Here is a 23228-nt window from a genome sequence, read left to right as displayed (position 1 = left end):
GTTGTATATTCTGAACCACATCAAGGTCAAGAATGCACAGCGGGAAAAATGTGTGCAGTGTTTGGTTCCTACCTACAAACCACTGCCCTCTAGTGGTCGTAACTATCTGATACGCAATGTTGTGTCAATAGTTTACAAAGTAATCTGGGTCATAACGAAAAAAAGGATTCCTTACCCAACGACGCTTCGACCGGTAACACTTGGAAAATAAAGAAAAACGAAGCTCTGTTTCTACATCGATCTGATCTGACATACAAACAGGCTTATATTTTGGCTTAATCGCCTTAATTAAATCGTTGGCGGTTAGTGAAAGTAACAAGTAACCAATTACTTTGTTTATGTTCTCATAAACAACACAAAAACAAAACGCCCACTATACAAATCATTCCCTAAAAGAGTCAACACGATTTCCAAATTCTGTCAAATGTGTCTGATTTATGTTCGATGTTATATTATATAGAATCTAGTAGCTTGGTAGTTAAGGGTGAATATGAGGCGTACCAATTGATCGCTATTCATTTTTCCGTAGCAATTAGACCGGGATTACAAAACTTTCTCTGATATTGATCAATATTTACATTTCCCAACAGACAATCTTGGAGATGGGTGGATATCAAATTCCTAGACACAATAAAATGATAGCACATACATTATCCCAAAATAGTGTTCAGAGGAGGCTGGTGGGAGAAGCTATAGGAAGACAAGCTCATTGTAATGGCTGGAATTAATACATGGAAAGGTATTGAACACAGAAAACACATGGAACCTTTTTGCATCTCCAACAGCGATGTGACATTTCTGGGTGCATTACATTCATTCTGGCAGGAATGTGGTAAATCCTATGATTGATCTTAAATTGATGTAGTTTCTGTCCCATGAGAACAGAATGAGCATTTTCAAATATCTGTGACCAATAGTTCTCCATTTCTTCCTTTAGATCAGGTAGTTTCAATCAACCCTTGATATAACTTGACGATCAACGTCTTTGGTGTAGAAGCTTCTTTCGTTATGTCTTCTATTCTAGATGCCATTAGGTTCATCCAGATTTGTTGAAGCGAACTGAATAATATTTCTGAGTTGTAAGAACATAAAGAAATCGGCTTTGGATAATCCAAATCTTTCTTGTAATTGATTGAATGACAGCAGAGATCCATCCTAGTACACATGCTCAAAATGTATGATGCTGCTTTGGAAGCAGAATTTAAAGGTGGTATCATTCAACGCTGGAGGTACAGTGGGGTTATTCCAAATAGGGGTGCCTGGTGATATTGGTTCTTTCCACCTGACTTTATGTTCATTTTCCCAAATACAAATGGAATGGAGAATCATTAGATGCTCAATTTTACCCGTGATGAGGTTCGAACTCGCATATGCTAAACGTTTGCGTTAATCATGTTTGCCTCAAGTAACCATCTGTCCAACATATCATACTGCACTGAACAAAAATCTAAACGCAACATGTCAAGTGTAGGTCCCATGTTTCATGAGCTGAAATAAAAGATCCCAGAAATGTTGCATACACACAAAAAGTTTATTTCTAAAACAATGTGTGCACAAATTAATTTACATTCCTGTTAATGAGCATTTCTCCTTTGACAACATAATCAGTACACCTGACAGGTGTGGCATATCAAGAAGCTGATTAAACAGCATAATCATTACACAGGTGCACCTTGTGCTGGGGACAACAAAAGGCCACTCTAAAATGTGCAATTTAGTCACACAACACAATGCCACAGATGTCTCAAGTTTGGAGGGAGCGTGCAATTGGCATGCTGACTGCAGGAATGTCCACCAGAGCTGTTTATTTTTTAATTTCACCTTTATTTAACCAGGTAGGCCAGTTGAGAACAAGTTCTCATTTACAACTGTGACCTGGCCAAGATAAAGCAAAGCAGTGCGACAAAAACAACACAGAGTTACACATAAACAAACGTACAGTCAATAACACAATATAAAAATCTATGTACAGTGCGTGCAAATGTAGAAGATTAGGGAGGTAAGGCAATAAATAGGCCATAGAGGCAAAGTAATTACAATTTAGCATTAACACTGGAGTGATAGATGTGCAGATGATGATGTGCAAGTAGATACTGGGGTGCAAAAGAGTAAAAAGATAAATAACAATATGGGGATGAGGCAGTTGGGTGTGCTGTTTACAGATTGGCTGTGTACAGGTACAGTGATCGATCGGTAAGCTGCTCTGACAGCTGATGCTTAAAGTTAGAGAGGGAGATATATGACTCCAGCTTCAGTGATTTTTGCAAATCGTTCCAGTCATTGGCAGCAGAGAACTGGAAGGAAAGGAGGCCATCACCATCACTGATGTGCTAGTGATGGCTGTTTAGCAGTCTGATGTCCTTAAGATAGAGACTGAAAAACAGCTTCTCGGTCCCAGCTTTGGTGTACCTGTACTGACCTCGCCTTGTGGATGATAGTGGGTTGAACAGGCAGTGGCTCGGGTGGTTGATGTCCGTGATGATCTTTTTGGCCTTCCTATGGCATCAGGTGCTGTAGGTGTCCAGGAGGGCGGGAAGTTTTTCCCCATGCGTTGGGCAAACCGCAGCACCCTCTGGAGAGCTTTGTGGTTACGGGCAGTGCAGTTGCCGTACCAGGCGGTGATGCACAATTTACCATTCATTTCAATAGGGCACAAAATAATCTGAAACACAACTAAAACAAATCGCAAATGCATCCAACAAGTTTGTAAAGTCACAAGCTTGATGTAGTCATTGCTAGGAATATGGGACCAAACACTAAACATTTTACTACTTTAGTACACATAAGTGAATTTGTCACAATACTTTTGGTCCCCTAAAATCGGGGGACTAGGTACAAAAAGTGCTGTAATTTCTAAACGGTTCAGCTGATATGGATGCAAATACCCTCAAATTAAATAGTTATTATATAATTTCACATTCCAAGTGATGGAGTACAGACACAAAATAACTAAATGTGTCACTGTCCCAATACTATTGGAGCTCGCTGTATATACAGTACAGTGCACTCCACTGTATAAACCCCAGGTCACTGGATAAACCCCAGGTCACTGGATAAACCCCAGGTCACTAGATAAACCCCAGGTCACTGGATAAACCCCAGGTCACTGGATAAACCCCAGGTCACTGGATAAACCCCAAGTCACTGGATAAACCCCAGGTCACTGGATAAACCCCAGGTCACTAGATAGGTCAATAAACCCCAGGTCACTGGATAAACCCCAGGTCACTGGATAAACCCCAGGTCACTGGATAAACCCCAAGTCACTAGATAAACCCCAGGTCACTGGATAAACCCCAGGTCACTGGATAAACCCCAAGTCACTAGATAAACCCCAGGTCACTGGATAAACCCCAGGTCACTGGATAAACCCCATGTCACTGGATAAACCCCATGTCACTGGATAAACCCCATGTCACTGGATAAACCCCATGTCACTGGATAAACCCCAGGTCACTGGATAAACCCCAGGTCACTGGATAAACCCCAGGTCACTGGATAAACCCCAGGTCACTGGATAAACCCCAGGGCAGTGCTTGAAATCAGGACCAAAGTTGTTGCTATTTTTCAAATGACCACAAGAGAACAGCAAAAGACTTGTAGAGCAAACCCCACTGATACAACGCTGCTATCTATTCTTTGATAATATAACATTAAACATTCAAATAAAAAAGTTTACAGGATTGATGAATAAACTGGTTATTTGTGAAGGTAATAATAATAATAATTCATTTGTAAAGCAGTTTTCTATGGAAGTATTCTGGCCAGGTGAAAAGAGAAAAATAATAACCGTGATGGGTGGATGCAGTGGTGATTTTAGCATGTAAATCTTGGTGGAGCAAACAAAAACTGTGTGATGCATGCCAGCAAAGCCACGATACGACACGACACAACACAACACTAAACAATACATTAATTGCACTATAACGGTGACAAACGGTGCCCACAAACTGTTAGGGCCTACATAAAGCTGTCCCTACAGCAGAGTCCGAACAGCAGAGTCCCAACACCTTACCACCTACACTTGGCTTTCAGCGGAGACTTGTCTGTTATCGAAACAATTCATTCAGCCTCATTTACTGTCTTTTAAAAAAACATATCTGATATGGCAGACTTGCTTAATACTGACAATTGAGATGTACAAACTATGGCATAAGGGGACGACAAGCGGATAAGAGGCAATCCGTCATTTCGATTAAGACATGAGCAAGTGACGACGGAAATAGTCACTATAACTATTTGTTTAGCACTTTTGAAAATGTACAGTGACAGAATTCAGAACAAGGGCCGTTCTTACAGTGTACTCCCTGTACAAGTTAGAACCGTAGGAGAAATAAATGGGGCATATAAACAGACAATGAAAGCGCTAACAATATTCAATGATTACATTGCTCTAAAACAGGTTATAGGCTATTTGTGCGCTACCAAGTTAGAACAGTAGGTGAAATTAAGAGGTGAAAATAGTAGTGATGGGCATTCCGTCTCTTTTCAGTGAGCCGGCTTGTTCGACTCAGCTCACCAAAAAGGGCCGGCTCCTTTGGCTCCCAAACGGCTCTTTAAAAAAAAAAAAATGTTTTGTGTTTTTTCAAGTCACACAGTTTTCGATAGTTTGACTATGATTGGTGTTAAAACAATTCTAATTAAATGATTAAATAAAATCATATTTAAAAATGCATTGGTTTGTTATGAAAAAGAATGCTATTAAACATTTGCATTTAAAGTACAACTTTAAGTGCATATAAATTTAACAATTCAAGACTAATATAATCTGAACAGCAGAATAGAATATTGCACCATATCAAAGAAAAATAAATAACAATGTGCAAAACTGCAGCATCCCACTTAAAACAAAAAGGATCTGACCTCCGTTATGGCATCTTTGTGCTGCATCCCCAGTTGCTCTCTCGTCAAACAACATCCAAACAGCAGACGTTTGTGGCACTACTGCTGGTGCTTCTGCTCCATCTGATCCCTCTTATTCCTGTTGCCCTGGTGCCTGAGCCAGCTGACTGCTGGGGCTGTCCCTCCCTGCTGCTGAGGTTATTCTTTGAAGAGCCTCATCAATCGCTCTGTTATCACTGAAGGCTAACTTCTTAAACCTGGGGTCAAGAGTGCAGCGGTTTCCAATAGCACGTGATTATTTTCCATTCTGTGTAACTTCCTGTCCATTGATTAACGTAGGGTGTCCATCAACTCTGTCACATGTCCTGTGGTTACATTTGCTTCTCTCTGGCGGCTGGCTGTGATTCACTGCAGACCCTTACACAGAGTATCATTTTTAAGGCTGTCATATAGCTGAAAAGAGAGAACAGTAACTTATTAGTTCAGGTTCATGTTTTGTCTACTGATACTACATTCTCATCTACTGCTCATATACATATATAATACTGGATTAAATAATGATGTAGTAATAACTGCTTACTGTACCTCTCTCCACTGATCTCCACAGTGACCTGCTCAAAGGGTTCCAGGACTCTGCACACCTCCTCCACCACCTCCCATTCCTATTGGGTCAGAGCATCAACAGGTGCATTGACATTGGCCAGGGTAGAGATGGTGGCATCCTTTGACTCAAGAAACCTCTTCAACATATAAAATGTTGAATTCCACCTTGTAGTACGGTCTTGTTTAGGCCTCAGCTCAGGCATCCCCATCTGGCGTTGTGTAATTTTTCAGCACCTGTGGAAGTACTTCACAACTGCTTTTTTTTTCTTTTTTCGGGGCTCTGGTGTCCGGGAGAAAGGCTGTCCGTAAGCTACTCCAGCTTCGGCAGGACTCCCTCAATGTGGCAGACTATGTGGTGGATTTCCGCACGTTATCAGCGGAGGGCGCCTGGAACCCGGAAACGCTGTTCAACACGTTCCTGCATGGATTTTCGGAGGAAGTAAAGGACGAGCTTGCAGCCCAGGAACTACCGACGGTTCTCGACTCACTCATCGCTTTAACCATCCGGATCGATAGTCGGCTATGGGAATGTAGGAGGGAGAAGAGGTCTGATTGCGGTCCCAATAGCTCACTCAAGGATCCCACCTTGCATCTGATGAACTCCGGAAGTCCCTGGCGTCTACGTCCCAGAGAGGATCCGAGCTTACTCGAGTTCCTCCAAGAACCTCCAAAGACTGCCGATTCACCTCAGCTCGGCAGGGCTAGGCTGTCTCCAGCTGAACATGTAGGCAGACTTGACACCCAGAGTTGTCTGAATTGCGGTACTGCTGGTCATTATGTGTTTACCTGTCCCTTCAAGAGACATAGCTCATTCGTTGGGGTAGGTACTCTGGTGGGTCTTAAAGATAATTTTCTTCTCTCCTTATTCGCCCCCCTCTACATGCCATCCTGCTGTGGGGCGACCAGTCCATGTCTCTCCAGGTACTCATCGACTCGGGAGGCCGATGTGAGTCTTATGTACGTCACCCTGGTGTCTGAACTGGGCATCCCCTCTCAACCCCTCTCCATTCCCATGGATGTTAGAGTATTGGACGGGCGCTCTGTAGGCCGGGTCACCCACCATACCACCCCCATCAACCTACGAGTGTCAGAGAACCACAGCGAGACGATCCAATTCCTGCTAGTTGAATTGCCGCAGGTTCCCGTGGTATTGGAATTCTCTAGGCCCAGAGACACAATCCCTCTATTGACTAGGCTACTGGTGCCATCGTGGGCTCGAGCCTGTCCTGCCACACTCATTGCCTGAAGTCAGCTCTGCCTGCCCCAGGACTTCTTCGTGGGGGCTTGGAAATTGCCCTGGACCTCTCCGCCAGCCCCGCGGATTACCAGGACCTCCTGGAGGGGTTCAGTAGGGACCGGGCCACTTCACTTCCGCAGCACCAACCGGTATCGAAGAAGGTCAAGCCAGATGTGCTGGCACGCCGCTACACCCCCGGAAGCCGAGACCTTCCCCCCCGCTCCAAGATCATTAGCCACTTTGCTGTTTGTCCTCTGTTGCCCCGTGCCCTCCGTATACTTCCTACCTTACCTGTGTCTAGTACTAAAACCATGTCTTTACAGCCCTTTGTCTCCTGTATCCAGTCCCACCCCTCTCCCCCGTCTCATCAACGGCCAACCAGCGTACATGGTGAGACGTCTCCTGAAGGTTCGACCTCGGGGCAAGAGATTCCAGTACCTGGTTGACTGGGAGGGTTATGGCCCGGAGGAGAGGTGCTGGGTCTCCGCTAGGGACATCCTGGACCCAGGCCTCATCTCCGAGTTCCAACACCAGCACCCCGCTCAACCAGGTATGCTTGTCTCCACCCCCCTCCAAGTGTCACCCATCTTTCCCATTATCCCCTGTGTATTTATACCTGTGTTCTCTGTTTCTCTGTTGCCAGTTTGTTTTGTTCATAGAACCTACCAGCGTTTTGTTTCCCTGCTCCCGCAATTTCCTTGCTCCTGTTTTCTAGTTTCCCGGTTCTGACCGTTCTGCCTGCCCTGACCCTGAGCCTGCCTGTTGTCCTGTACCTTCATCCCACTACTCTGGATTACCGATCTCTGCCTGACCTGACCCTGAGCCTGCCTGCTGTCCTGTACCTTACACCCTCTCTGGATTATTGACCTCTGCCTGCCTTGACCTGTCATTTGCCTGCCCCTGTTTGAGGAATAAACTTTTGTTTCTTCAACACTGTCTGCACCTGGGTCATACCTTAAAACGTGATAGTTTGAATATATTTATGGCTGGATTCTCCCTTTCTTGAAATAGTCATTGATCTAAATATAGGCCTATTAGATAAATTCTTATAGGCAATAACGAAATAATCACTTTATAGACATGACTTGGTAGCCTACCGTAATATATCCTTTCACTATCCATCTATCGGTGATATCTTCATGAATGGGAGGAATGAAGCATGCATAAGTTATCCCAAAGAAGGGGCATCATCACTGTTATAGGCTATTTGTCTCAGCTATACCACTAACTTAGGCTACCACTTGTTCACCTTATAGAGGCAAGTGGCTATACCTGTTTGCTGTTAGGTTATAATAATGGAACATACAATTATTCTTCTCATATGGGGCTTTACCCAAACCCCTGCCCATGCTCTGTGGCTATGCAAGGTCCATGACACTAGTTTGGGGGCAGCCCTTGAGCCCGACAGGGACACGTAATCCTTCTCCACGCAATTCGTGATATTCACAAGATAATAAGCATAGGCCTATGAGCTACTTCATTGGAAGTGTAGCCAACATAAAACACCATGCCATTACGCACACGTTTGTAACTTAACCTGTCGTTTCGACATATATGCTGCTGGTCTAGCTGTTACTCTCTAGTCTAAAATATACTGTACAAGGTGTTGACATACCCAGGGGATTGAGGATAACATTGTAGAGAATTCAAAGGGCACAGTGAAGGAAAGGGAATTACCTAGTCAGCTGTACAACTAAATACATTAAACTGAAATGTGTCTTCCGCATTTAACCCAACCCCTCTGACTCAGAGAGGTGTGGGGGGCTGCCTTAATCGACATCTACGTCATCAGCGCCTGGGGAACAGTGGGTTAACTGCATTGCTCAGGGGGAGAACGATAGAGTTTTACCTTGTCAGCTCGGGGATTCAATCCAGCAACCTTCTGGTTACCAGCCCAACTGTCCTACCCGCCAGTCCCTGTGACTGATGCTCACAACTCCATGTCTCTTCGCAGTCTGACAACTCATCATTGCTGTTAGAATGGTATTGCTTTTGGGATACTGTGTGTGTGTATTCTTGAAATATTGCCACTTTATTCTCAAAATATTGCCACTTTATTCTCAAAATATTGCCACTATATTCACAAAATGTTATTTCGACATTCTCTAAATATTTTTGTAAAGCACTATACTGCAAAATTAAAAAATATTATAATATATTATCCAAGTACCACCACCCCTCACCATTTATAAATGTTTTTCTCTTTACTAGGCCCTAATAATCTTCAATACTTTTCTCACACCCAAGGCAGAAAAAAAATATAATAATAAAAACATTCCAAAACATAGACAACAAACAAAGCAATTTACAGGTGTCATTAGATCCGGTGGACATGAGAACAGAATTAGCAGAGTTCCTTGAAAGCTTTTCTGAACAACATGGTCTTGAGCTGTGCTTTAAAGGAGGCCAGAGACTCTGCAGCCCTAATAGTCTCCGCTGAGCTGCGCAACTGAAAGCCCAGTCACCCATAGTTCTAATTATATATAGATTGTCATATTTATACAGTGGGGAGAACAAGTATTTGATACATTGCCGATTTTGCAGGTTTTCCTACTTTGAAGAGATAGGAACTGTTCCCAGGACTGTAAGTGCTTGGGAAGGGTGGGGGCGATGACGTCAAAGTTGGGCCAACTTTTATGATGACAAGAGAGAGTTTGGGAGAATGAGTGCCCTGAGAGTTCTGCTTTACATAGAGACATAATTTAAACGGTTTTAGAAGCTTTAGAGTGTTTTCTATTCAATAATAATTTGTATATGCATATATTAGCAATTTTTGACAGATTTTTTTTCTGTTTACTATGGGCACCCAATCACCCCAAAGGGGGCAGCAATCAGCCCTATCCTTAAGAGGTTTTAACAGTCTGATGGCCTTGAGATAGAAGCTGTTTTTCAGTCTCTCGGTCCCAGCTTTGATGCACCTGTACTGACCTCGACCTCGCCTTCTGGATGATAGCGGGGTGAACAGGCAGTGGCTCGGGTGGTTGATGTCCTTGATGATCTTTATGGCCTTCCTGTAACATCGGGTGGTGTAGGTGTCCTGGAGGGCAGGTAGTTTGCCCCCGGTGATGCGTTGTGCAGACCTCACTACCCTCTGGAGAGCCTTACGGTTGAGGGCGGAGCAGTTGCCGTACCAGGCGGTGATACAGCCCGACAGGATGCCCTCGATTGCATCTGTAAAAGTTTGAGTGCTTTGGGTGACAAGCTGAATTTCTTCAGCCTCCTGAGGTTGAAGAGGCACTGCTGCACCTTCTTCACGATGCTGTCTGTGTGGGTCAGTACACCCGAGCCACTGCCTGTTCACCCCGCTATCATCCAGAAGGCGAGGTCGAGGTCAGTACAGGTGCATCAAAGCTGGGACCGAGAGACTGAAAAACAGCTTCTATCTCAAGGCCATCAGACTGTTAAACAGCCACCACTAACATTGAGTGGCTACTGCCAACACACTGTCAATGACACTGACTCTACTCCAGCCACTTTAATAATGGGAATTGATGGGAAATGATGTAAATATATCACTAGCCACTTTAAACAATGCTACCTTATATAATGTTACTTACCCTACATTATTCATCTCATATGCATACGTATATACTGTTCTATATCATCGACTGCATCCTTATGTAATACATGTATCACTAGCCACTTTAACTATGCCACTTGGTTTACATACTCATCTCATATGTATATACTGTACTCGATATCATCTACTGTATCTTGCCTATGCTGCTCTGTACCATCACTCATTCATATATCCTTATGTACATATTCTTTATCCCCTTACACTGTGTATAAGACAGCAGTTTTTTGGAATTGTTAGTTAGATTACTTGTTCGTATTACTGCATTGTCGGAACTAGAAGCACAAGCATTTCGCTACGCTCGCATTAACATCTGCTAACCATGTGTATGTGACAAATAAAATTTGATTTGATTTGATTTGATTGGGAACCATGTTTAGGCAGCCATATTCTTTGGGTATTTCGTGGGTGATTGTTTCCTGTCTCTGTGTTTTGCACCAGTTAGGACTGTTTTGGTTTTTCACGTTTTTCTTCTTTTGTATATGTATATTGTTCACGTTATCATCTTTATTAAAGATGTTCAACCATAACCACGCTGCATTTTGGTCCTCCTCTCCTTCCCAGGAAGAAAACAGTAACAACAGTTCTGTAAGGCAAAAATAAACTATACAGAAAACAAGATCCCACAAAACACAAAAGGAAAATGACAACTTATATATGATCCCCAATCAGAGACAACGATAGACAGCTGCCCCTGATTGCGAACCATACTCAACCAAAAACACAAAGAAATAGAAAACATAGATTTTCCCACCCAAGTCACACCCTGACTGAACCAACATAGAGAATAATAAGGATCTCTAATGTCAGGGCATGACAGCAAGTTACAAAATTATCTTGACTTTTAAGGTTGCATAATTTATGATTGACAAGGAATGTAGTGTATGTGAAGTATACACCACGTATTGCATCATCTGTGTCTGTGGGACTGAGTTGGACCTCTGGGGCTTCGTGCTAACAATTGATTTATGATGGCTTGGTGATAGAACCTACAGCCTGCATTCCATTGAATGATTAGTATCTGTGTGTTAAGGATTGCAAAACTGAGACGCTAACCCTGTATAACAAGCCGTAAATGAGCTAGTGACAGAAACCTGCCGCAATGTAAATCTTGCTGTCTGTTGCTTGATAGCACAATGTATAATTCAAAAATCTGTGGTTTGTCATGAACATTCAGGAGGATGTACTTTTCTATAAAGAGCTGTAACCCAACCCTGCTTATTTGGGCTCTCAGCAATCACTTAATGGTGGTCATTGACCAGCTTCATTATTGCAATTCTTAATCGATAATAACATTTGATTGTTTTGATGAAATCTAAAAGTTTCTCTCCTTTGAATCAGAAATATTCCACAACAATTCACGCACACATACACAAACGCACACAGACATATATTTTATAGACATCGTTTTATTGTTATTATGTCTTAGTTAACAGGGTGTGACATGGGTGATGTATGTGTTTTTGTGTACTGTCTAGGGGTTTTGAAGGTTTATGGGGCCGTTTACTATCTAGGTGTTTATGTATGTCTATGGTTGCCTAGATTGGTTCTCAATTAGAGGCAGCTGTTTATCGTTGTCTCTAATTGGGAACAATCTTTAGGCAGCCATCTTCTTTGGGTATTTCGTGGGTTATTATCTATGTCTATGTCTAGCTGCCTGTGTCTGCACATTTAGATCATATAGCGTCACGTTCGTTTGTTGTTTTGTAAGTTTGTTTCAGTGTTCTTTATTCATTAAATATAGAACATGTATTCATATCACGCTGCGCCTTGGTCTCCTCTTTACGACGAACGTGACACATATCAACACATTCACTGGAGACGAAGGAGTCCCAAAGTGGCTATAAACAAGTAGCGGTATCATAATTGGTTCCCAATACAATAAGATTGAATAGATTTACTTACAGTAAAATACAATATTTATGTTACAACACTATACAGTTTACAGCAAAAGTGGGTGACGAAGTATCCAATGCCAATTTCTTTAATCAAGAGTCAAAATGCACATTATATAATATATAATAATAATATATATTCCATTTATCAGACGTGTTTATTCAAAGCGACTTACAGTGTGCATACATTTGATGTATGTGTGGTCCCGGGAATCGAACCCACTATCGTGGTGTTGCAAGCGCCAACCACTTGCCTGATACAGACAAAACCAAAGGCCTGCACACACAGTTTACCTCTTTAGTACTACCGGCCTCATTATGATGTTCTAAAAATAAGATAACAATGCTGGCATAGGCAATTATTTCTATTTTTTAAAGTAAAGACCATACAACTGTAATATTCTCTAATATTCTGTATGCCCATGGATACATAGGCTATTGCAGCTTTTTTTCTAGGAGACAACAAGGGAAGGGAAGTGAGAGACTCCAGTGACTCACCCCCAAATGAAAGGTAAGGTTCCTGGAACTGACTGAATGAAAGGATAGGTGCTTCACCGATGTGTTACTGGTGTTCGAGAGTGGAATGATATTCCACGTGCCATGCATCAGCCTTTCTGACAAGTTGCTGGTAAAACGTAACAGTCCAAGTGTTATGCCATGCTCTGCTTCCTCCTGAGCTATTGTCTATTGTTGAGCAGAGATGCTGATGCTTGCATAGATAACCTGTCTGGTTGGAACTGGGCAAATACATTATTCAATGTATTATTCACATTCAATGTATGACAAGTTTATACATGATTTACTTAACTACATAAACCAGGAATAGCTTTAGTCTATTTTAAAAAATGTAGGTACAGTGGGGAGAACAAGTATTTGATAACCTGCAAAATCGGCAGTGTTTCCTACTTACAAAGCATGTAGAGGTCTGTTATTTTTATCATAGGTACACTTCAACTGTGAGAGACGGAATCTAAAACAAAAATCCAGAAAATCACATTGTATGATTAAGTAATTAATTTGCATTTTATTGCATGACATAAGTATTTGATACATCAGAAAAGCAGAACTTAATATTTGGTACAGAAACCTGTGTTTGCAATTACAGAGATCATACGTTTCCTGTAGTTCTTGACCAGGTTTGCACACACTGCAGCAGGGATTTTGGCCCACTCCTCCATACAGACCTTCTCCAGATCCTTCAGGTTTCGGGGCTGTCGCTGGGCAATACGGACTTTCAGCTCCCTCCAAAGACTTTCTATTGGGTTCAGGTCTGGAGACTGGCTAGGCCACTCCAGGACCTTGAGATGCTTCTTACGGAGCCACTCCTTAGTTGCCCTGGCTGTGTGTTTCGGGTCGTTGTCATGCTGGAAGGCCCAGCCACGACCCATCTTCAATGCTCTTAATGAGGGAAGGAGGTTGTTGGCCAAGATCTCGCAATACATGGACCCATCCATCCTCCCCTCAATACGGTGCAGTCGTCCTGTCCCCTTTGCAGAAAAGCATCCCCAAAGAATGATGTTTCCACCTCCATGCTTCACGGTTGGGATGATGTTCTTGGGGTTGTACTCATCCTTCTTCTTCCTCCAAACACAGCGAGTGTTTAGACCAAAAAGCTCTATTTTTGTCTCATCAGACCACATGACCTTCTCCCATTCCTCCTCTGGATCAACCAGATGGTCATTGGCAAACTTCAGACGGACCTGGAAATGCGCTGGCTTGAGCAGGGGGACCTTGCGTGCTCTGCAAGATTTTAATCTATGACGGGGTAGTGTGTTATTAATGGTTTTCTTTGAGACTGTGGTCCCAGCTCTCTTCAGGTCATTGACCAGGTCCTGCCGAGTAGTTCTGGGCTGATCCCTCACCTTCCTCATGATTATTGATGCCCCACGAGGTGAGATCTTGCATGGAGCCCCAGACCGAGGGTGATTGACCGTCATCTTGAACTTCTTCCATTTTCTAATAATTGCGCCAACAGTTGTTGCCTTCTCACCAAGCTGCTTGCCTATTCTCCTGTAGCCCATCCCAGCCTTGTGCAGGTCTACAATTTTATCCATGATGTCCTTACACAGCTCTCTGGTCTTGGCAATTGTGGAGAGGTTGGAGTCTGTTTGATTGAGTGTGGACAGGTGACGAGTTCAAACAGCTGCAGTTAATACAGGTAATGAGTGGAGAACAGGAGGACTTCTTAAAGAAAAACTAACAGGTCTGTGAGAGCCGGAATTCTTACTGGTTGGTAGGTGATCAAATACTTATGTCATGCAATAAAATGATAATTAATTACTTAAAAATCATACAATGTGATTTTCTGGATTTTTGTTTTAGATTCCGTCTCTCACAGTTATGACAAGTTACGATATGTCATCAAACTCATATGATATGATATTATGATAAATTACAGGATGTCATCCAACTCATATGATACGATATTATAATAATTTAGGGTATGTCATTCAACTCATACGATATTGTAAGACTGGGTAAGAGGTATGATACTTCCCCTAATTCTTATGATATTGTAGCCTACAACTACTGTTCAATTCGCAATGTAATGTAACATTTCAAATGCAATGAATGGCGCTGAGGCCAGGTTGCATAGAGAGGAGCTCACTACAACTGCACCACATCTAAATACATAATCTATAGTTTGCGGACAAAAATCCGTGCACAAATGGAGATAGGCTTTAGGTCGCCAGTACTGTTTTGCGCTGGATCGGCACATTTACATTGCGCTTCTAAATGAAATGCCTAAAATAAAACTGTGTATAATAGCATCAATATCACTACTATTTAACCTCTATGAGGTGTGTGCATCAGGCATTAGGCCTACTCATGGAGAAGGCTGGTACTAGTAGATTATTAACCTCTGATGAGCCGTTGAGTCATTTAAAACAAATTTGCATTGGACAATAACAACTGTGTGTGTGTGTGTGTGTGTGTGTGTGTGTGTGTGTGTGTGTGTGTGTGTGTGTGTGTGTGTGTGTGTGTGTGTGTGTGTGTGTGTGTGTAATTGCATGCACACACACAGGTAATAGCAGCCAAAAACAGGTTTAATGTCAACAACGTGATTCATCATCCCATCCTATTCACACAACAGGTTCTCGACACTGTCTATGTTGCTACCTACTGTGCTTCTTCAGTGCCACAAATACCTAGCAGGTATTAACTAACACTCTCTGAAGGTATCTTGCCAGCTAGGTGTAAGGTAGAATTCATTCACATTTTGCAAGTTCGTAGTAGGCTACTTGTTATGCCTACAATCAATGGATAAGTAAATGTAAGCCTGGTGCCTACCCATGACCAAACCATTTAACTTGGTAAATTACTATCTACTGTTTCTTTTGTAATTGATTGTTGTGGTTGGTGAACTGGATGGATGAATTGACCAATAAAAAAAATCAATTGAAAGCGACAAGACATTTATTCGCTTTAGCCCACAGCCCACAGCCAGGTAAAAATCAACAAGTGACGATATAGATGCATAAGTGCCTACCGACTCCGCCTCTTCTCCTAAAGTATAAATTGTACTAAACTAGTCGAGCAGATAGAGATGAAAGCAAGAGGCTTGAGAGAAAGAGTAGATCATCAACTCAAAATTAGATTAGAATAAACTCAGACATGGGAGACCAGATGCGCTATGCCACTAGTGCCCAGATTATTGGAGTGATATATAGAGAGGCATTTCAAGTCAAGGTAAACCACTATAGAAATGAATAAGCGTAGAGTGTGTGTGTGTGTATTCCATTTTTGTGTATATAAATTGGTCAATTTAAAAATGTCCTAATTTGTATCTGTTAAATTTTTTGTTTTCTAAAATAATATAATTTCAAGTTTTCTACAGATGTTTATGATCTCCATACTGTGGTCTGATGAGAGTGAAATAATTGTCTACAGATCATTCCTAGATTTGAAGGAGTTTCATGTAAGTTTTAAATTGAACCTGTACATTTATTTAACTAGGCAAGTCAGTTAAGAACAAATTCTTATTTTCAATGACGGCCTAGGAACAGTGGGTTAACTGCCTGTTCAGGGGCAGAACAACAGATTTGTACCTTGTCAGCTCGAAGGTTTGCAACCTTCAGGTTACTAGTCCAACGCTCTAACCACTAGGCTACCCTGCTGCACTAGGCTAGCCTACATCAATAAATGAGTGTCAATTAGCCTACCGGTTAAGGGCCTTGGGCCAGTAGGTGAAAAATATGTAGACATGCCCTTGAGCAGGCACTCAACCCTAATTGTTCCTGTAAGTTGCTCTGGATAAGAGTGTCTGCTAAATGACAAAATAAATGTAACAATTAAAAGTGATTGATACATCTTTATCAGAGGATATGTGATATCCCTCCTCTTATTTCAACAGAGACAATTGAAGAAGAGGTTTTTCCTTGAGAATCCTTTCCGCAAGAGAGACAGAGTGATTCCCAAATTCAGAGGTAAGTCAACAACCTCAGTCTCATCTTTGCCTCACAATCTACTCCCAAACTATTTAAACTCTGCTTTGTCACTTTGCTATCTCCCTTCCTCATCACATTCATGTTGTTCTTCTTCCTACCTCAATGAAAAAGTTAAACCTCAACAATTCAAAAAGAGGGAATACATTTTTCTTACTGAGTTCGGACCTTACTGAGTTCGGACCTTACTAATTGTTGTCTTCTCTCAGCCACAGCTATGAGGAGAAAGATCCAGGAGAAGAGTCCTTGGTGGTTGATGCGTCGGATGAACTTACTGGAGAACTACTGCAGCGACCTGCTCAGGTGTGACCCCTCCGTGACCCGCAGTTCAGAGGTCACTCGGTTCTTCATGCCCAAAGACCACGACCTGCAGGCAGACTTCACCAAGAACAGGTAAACACATACAAACATTCCTCGTTTCAGCCTCTTTTTTAAAAATATATTTTTTTATTGTTTCAGCATTCTTATTTCACTACACTAATAATTAAATCGTAGATTAACGTACTGGATGAGAGCAGCTACTTACTACATGGCAACAATCTTTTATGAGCCTAGCACTCTGGTCTTCTCATATAAACTTAAAGAAAACGTCCAGCAAGTACTGTATGTTATCGTCAGCATTTGTCCCCTCTCCACAGCATCATGATGCTGCCATCGAAGGAGGGGGTGGGGAACATGAGCGGGCAGCGTCTGAGCATGGGCAATAGGACACACGCCTTTGTTAGCCAGTCTTACCGCTGTGTGGGGCCCTACAACACCAAGGACACTAAGAACAGGCCCTTTAAAGTGGCCTTGGATGAGAGGCTGGACGTGCTCATCAAAGACCCGGCAGGTTAGATTCCTCCTTAATATAGTTTACTTTTATTTACCTGTATTTAAACGTAGGTTAGCCCACATTTAATTTATCCTTACACAGTTAACCTGGGATAGGCCCCACTGTCAAGCTTTGTGTGGAGAAACATGGACATGAAGACTAGTCTAATTAAGACTTCCTCTGTCTCGATCTGTGTGTGTTCATTCAGGCTGGTGGCTGGTGGAGAACGAGGATAAACAGTTGGCCTGGTTCCCTGCTCCCTACCTGGAGATGTGTGAGGCAGAGGAGGATGAAGATGAAATGAATGGAATTCCCTTGGGGGGTGAGATACTTCATACGGTATATTAATGCATATCCTTTCCACAGTCCAAACGTGATCACAGTTTGTTTAATATACTAGGCCTACTATGGATTGCAGTTGGCGCATAGTGAAACCATAGTAGTTTGAACATTCCACAGCCAGCCAAACACCAGGGGGCAGTCCTGAGCTAGATAAAACACCCTCATCCCAACATAGTAGAGAATGACAGATTGAGAATGTATTACAGATTACAATATGGCATTACAAGATGTTCTGTCATGGTTTTGAGATTTGTCAGAATCCACTATCTACAGTGCCATCAGAATATTTTCACACCTTTGTCTTATTTCACATTTTGTTATGTTTGGGGCGGTAGGTATCCTAGTGGTTAGTGTTTGGCCAGTAACAGAAAGGTCGCTGGATCAAGTCCCTGAGCTGACAAGGTGAAAGTCTGTCCTTCTGCCCCTGAAAAAGGCAGTTAACCCACTGTAGGCTGTCATTGTAAATAAGAATTTGTTCTTAACTGACCTGCCTAGTTAAAAAAAAAAATACATTGTGGATTAAATAGATTTTTCTCACCCATTTACACACAGTACCCCATACTGACAAAGTGAAAACATATACAGTACCAGTCAAAAGTTTGGACACACCTACTCATTCAAGGGTTTTTCTTTATTTTCACTATTTTCTACATTGTAGAATAATAGTGAAGACATCAAAACTATGAAATAACACACTCATGTAGTAACCAAAAAAGATTGAAACAAATCCAAATATATTTTACATTTGAGATTCTTCAAAGAAAACACCCTTTGATTTGATAACAGCTTTGCACACTTTTGGCATTCTCTCAACCAGCTTCATGAGGTAGTCACCTGGAATGCATTTCAATTGACAGGTGTGCCTTATTAAAAGTTCATTTGTGGCATTTTTTTCCTCGTTAATGCATTTGAGCCAATCAGTTGTGTTGTGACCAGTTAGGTTTGGTATACAGAAGACAGTCCTATTTGGTAAAAGCCCAAGTCCATATTATGGCAAGAACTGCTCAAATAAGCAAAGAGAAACAACAGTCCGTCATTACTTTAAGACATGAAGGTCAGTCAATCTGGAAAACTTAAAGAACTTTTAAAGTTTATTCAATTGCAGTCGCAAAAACCATCGAGAGCTATGATGAAACTGGCTCTCATGATGACTGCCACAGGAAAGGAAGACCCAGAGTTACCTCTGCTGAAGAGGATACATTCATTAGAGTTAACTGCACCTCAGATTGCAGCCCAAATAAATGCTTCACAGAGGTCAAGTAAAAGACACATCTCAACTGTTCAGAGGAGAGTGCGTGAATCAGGCCTCCGTGGTCAAATTGCTGCAAAGAAACCACCACTAAAGGACACCATTGATCAATTTCTTCAAAAGATGATCAGGTCTATATAGTTATCAAACGTATATATATTGGTAGTAGAAGGGAAACACAGACTCTTTGTTCAAGTATTAAAATTCTCATTTAGTAATACAATTGTAGGTAGAAGTTGTTACAGAGTACAGTATATGATAGCTCTCCCTGTGACGCACTTAGGCATAGTGGGTGTGGAGTCAGGAGCAGGAGGCAGAAGGTACAGAACAATACTTTAATCTCCGGCACAGAGAAAATAGTGCAGGCCAATACAGGGCACACATAAACGACCGGCCCAAAACCAGGACCTAACCAGTCCGGAGAACAAACAAACTGAAACGCACTACCACACACAAACACAGAGGGAAAAATAAGCCTGTACAAAGAGCAGGCGGGCCTTACCGGCTTAAATAGCCCAACTTAAAACCTAAACAAGAAACAGGTGTAACCAATAAGACAAACCCAACAGAAAAGGGAAAAGGGATCGGTGGCAGCTAGTAGACCGGTGACGACGACCGCCGCCCGAACAGGAAGAGGAGCCACCTTCGGTGGGAGTCGTGACACTCCCCAGGTTCTACAAAGTGTCTAAGACATTCTGTAACTCATAAAGCCTCCCCTGTTCCCCTTCCATGACTTTCCCTGGCAACAACATTTTAATTCATCTATCCTCCCCCTGACAGCAGCAACCATCTTGTCAGCAATTGAAAGCTCAGAAGTGGGTTTGATCAAAACCTGACCTTTCATCACAAGTATAGAGTCATAACAAGGTGAACGAGTCCAAGCATCTTCTGACAGGTGGCTGTTTTCATCATCCCTGCGGCAGCCTTGTGTTCTCAGAAAACCAGTCGTATTTCTCAGAACCTCACACAGCCACGGTGGGGCCCAGACAGGAGGAGTATGACCGTAGGTGGTTTCCGCCTTCTGATAGTGTCGGCAGGGCAAAACACTCAAAACAGGTGTTAACACACACAGAGGTCTCCTAAGAGGAGACCTTACAGTTTACAGTTTATCATAACACAATTTATTAACCCTTTAAAAGGTATGAGGCCTTGGTTTAACCCCTTCCATCCCAATAGGAAGAAGAGATTTGCTTGGGCCAAGAAACTTGAGCAATGGACATTAGACCGTTGGAAATCTGTCCTTAGGTCTGATGAGTCAAAATATGAGATTTTTGGTTCCAACTGCCGTGTCTTTTGAGACACAGAGTAGGTGAACGGATGATCTCTGCATGTGTGGTTCCTACTGTGAAGCATGGAGGAGGAGGTGTGATGGTGTGGGGGTGCTATGCTGGTTACACTGTCAGTGATTTATTTAGAATTCAAGACACACTTATAACGAGCATTGCTACCACAGCATTCTGCAGTGATACGCCATCCCATCTGGTTTGCGCTTAGTGGGACTATCATTCATTTTTCAACAGGACAATGACCCAACACACCTCCAGGCTGTGTAAGGACTATTTGACCAAGACAGAGAGTAATGGAGTGTTGCATCAGATGACCTGGCCTTCACAATCACCCGACCTTAACTCAATTGAGATGTTTTGGGATGAGTTGGACTGCAGAGAGAAGGAAAAGCAGCCAACAAGTACTCAGCATATGTGGGAACTCCTTCAAGACTGTTGAAAAGCATTCCAGGTGAAGCTGGTTGAGAGAATGCCAAGAATGTGCAAAGCTGTCATCAACGCAAAGGGTGGCTACTTTGAAGACTCTAAAATATAAACACTTTTTTGGTTACTACATGATTCCATATGTGTTATTTCATAGTTTTGATGTCTTTGACTGGCACTGTATATATTTTTTTTTTGCTTGAAAATGAAATATAGAAATATCTAATTTACATGATTATTCACACCCCTGAAACAATACTTTGTTGAAGCACCTTTTGTGGCATTTACAGCTGTGAGTCTTTCTTGTTAAATCTCTAAGAGCTTTTCACTTTTATTCTGAAAAACTTATGTGAAAAAAGTAAAGGGTTGTGAATACTTCTAAAGGCACTGTATAAATTCCTAGAATGACTACTGCTGATGGTGTTGTAGAACGGAATCCCTTTTGTTGTTTTAACAAGCTTCCTGGTTTGTCCCTCAGGAACTCTCTACTGTGCTGTGAGGAGTTACTCCACTAACAATAATGACGAGGTGCCTGTTCCTATTGGCTCTGTGGTAGAGGTGCTGAGGAAATCAGATGACGGATGGTGGTTCATCGGGTATGTCAACATGTAACCTGACTATCAGTCTGCCTGTCTGCCTCTCAGAATGCTACACAGACAAAGCAACCAAAACTGCATTTACTTGTCTGGTCTGTGATACAAGGCAACGCAACCAATGTACAACCTCTAATTTTCTTGGCTACAATAGTGTGACAGCAAGTATGTGGGAGGAACGTTTGAATGCATTGTCACTCCAAAAGTGATTATAGTTTATGTGAACAGGGAGCACCTACTTGGCTGGCCACCAAAAGTTAATACCTGAAATAAAATGTCATAGTGACATGGTTTTCTTACAGTGTTATTTGGTAACGAACAACAGTGAAGAGAGTAGGGATGACCAATCACCTGTTAGTGCTTCCTTTTGATAAATGATGATTCATGGAGATGAACGGCACCACTTCAATATTCTGTTAAGCAAAGACATGAAAGTCATGACCTCAAGATGTCCTGTAAAAAAAACAACTATTCGAACTCTGAGTGATGCAGCTCTTTTCTCTCCAGGTATAATGGAAGGATGGGCTATGTTCCCTCCATGTACCTGCAGCCCTACAACAACCCACGTGCTGGCCTCCACACCCTGCAGAGGAAGCTGCACAGCTCCTCTCTCAATCTGGCAACCCTCATGAACAGCTCTACTCTCAACCTGGCATCAAGTGGTGGAAGCCAATCTAGCAACCGCTACCCAGCCACCCTGTATGAGGAGACAGAGCTTAAGGAGCATACTACCCAGCCCAGGGGTAATCCGTACCGGGCTCCCCATCTCCAAAAGACCCGCTCTCTGGAGCTCCTGTCTGAGACCCGTCTCGGCATGACCGTCCCTCCATCCCAAAGAGAGAGAGAAGACCTGGAGTCAAAGCCGAATCCGGAAATCCGCAAGAGCACTATCAGCGGGGAAGAGTCCTCCATCTCTGACTTCAGCTCGTCAGGAATTGAGTCTCTGGGCCGGAGTGTCAGGGCATATTCCTCCAGTGAGGAGGACCCCCTAAGCCCCCCACACAGCCCCAAGTCCTCACCCGAGCCAGGGGAGAGGAATAGTGGCCACAGCCGCCCAGATGAGACCCTCTCCTCCAGCTCCAGGCCTGAGGCTGGATCCTGTAAGATGCCCACCGCTGCCCCCAGGGTGCCCACGCGACCCAGAGCCCATGAGATCCTGACTCGGTGTACCACTATTACCCGCAAAGCTGCCCTAGCCTCCAGGGGGGAGTTCTCCCTGCAGGACCCCATCCAGACCCACGAGAAAGGTTGGCAGCAGTGGTAGGGGAAGTGGGAGACAGGGTCACGGGGAGCCGTGGGGAGTGCTGGTTTTGGGGTTGGGTTTAAACTCGTCTCTCGTGGTTGACTTTACATGTAGCGCAATACTTTGAGAATGGCTCATGAGACTATGGTTAAATTAGCATAAGAACGCCTATGCTGTATGCTACACTAACTATGCCTCCATCCAACAATTTTTATGTGAGTAATGTACCTGTCAAATAAAAAACTCTTGACAGGCCTTTTATCCATAATCAGAGTTAAGATGGGAAGGAAACACATTGTTCTTTATTCAGTAACTTAAAAGTTATGTGACAAAGTACTTTTTCAGATGTGTAAAGTCTCATACGCTTTAGATCTACCCCTTTGTAGTTGACCAATGACTGGTTTGTTTGTAGTTGACCAATGACTGGTTTGTTTGTTGTAGCCTACATTTCATTCTATTGGTGTCTGAAGTCACTGTTATTCCATACTGGAATTTTACTGTAACTATTTACCATTACTGTCTGTATGCCTTATATGCACGTCTAACTAATATAGTGTGCATTAAACAATATCCTATACACTGAATTCAATGTATTCATCTTTCCAAGTCGTATTTTCTACTGTGGTCACGTGTTTCTTTCCGTTTATATTGTCAGCTCAGAATCCACTACCTCGCAAGC

At 42.6% G+C, this 23228-nt stretch overlaps 2 protein-coding genes across 2 annotated transcripts; both read left to right on the top strand.

Annotated features, from left to right (window-relative positions):
• Positions 1-17241: 17241 nt before the first annotated feature.
• Positions 17242-21325, top strand: LOC112261294 (NADPH oxidase organizer 1-like). The gene is made up of 3 exons (XM_024436554.1): positions 17242-17431; positions 17622-17735; positions 21192-21325. Exons 1-3 carry the CDS (start codon positions 17242-17244, stop codon positions 21323-21325), a joined length of 438 nt encoding a protein of 145 aa, XP_024292322.1.
• A 500-nt stretch (positions 21326-21825) lies between these two features.
• Positions 21826-23117, top strand: LOC112254169. Its single transcript, XM_024426504.2, has one exon. It carries the CDS (start codon positions 21827-21829, stop codon positions 22568-22570), a length of 744 nt encoding a protein of 247 aa, XP_024282272.1. The 5' UTR covers position 21826; the 3' UTR covers positions 22571-23117.
• Positions 23118-23228: the final 111 nt, after the last annotated feature.

This window comes from Oncorhynchus tshawytscha, linkage group LG27, assembly GCF_018296145.1.
Source record: "Oncorhynchus tshawytscha isolate Ot180627B linkage group LG27, Otsh_v2.0, whole genome shotgun sequence".
Classification (NCBI taxonomy): Eukaryota; Metazoa; Chordata; class Actinopteri; order Salmoniformes; family Salmonidae; genus Oncorhynchus; species Oncorhynchus tshawytscha.
This window is presented reverse-complemented; position numbering and strand designations above follow the sequence as displayed.

Excerpts from the sequence above, each read along its gene's own strand:
- LOC112261294 (XM_024436554.1), top strand. The coding sequence starts at position 17,242 with ATGATGCTGCCATCGAAGGAGGGGGTGGGGAACATGAGCGGGCAGCGT. Across the intron at positions 17,432-17,621 it reads GCTCATCAAAGACCCGGCAG|GCTGGTGGCTGGTGGAGAAC; the intron begins GTTAGATTCCTC and ends GTGTTCATTCAG. Across the intron at positions 17,736-21,191 it reads GAATGGAATTCCCTTGGGGG|GAACTCTCTACTGTGCTGTG; the intron begins GTGAGATACTTC and ends TTTGTCCCTCAG.
- LOC112254169 (XM_024426504.2), top strand. The coding sequence starts at position 21,827 with ATGGGCTATGTTCCCTCCATGTACCTGCAGCCCTACAACAACCCACGT.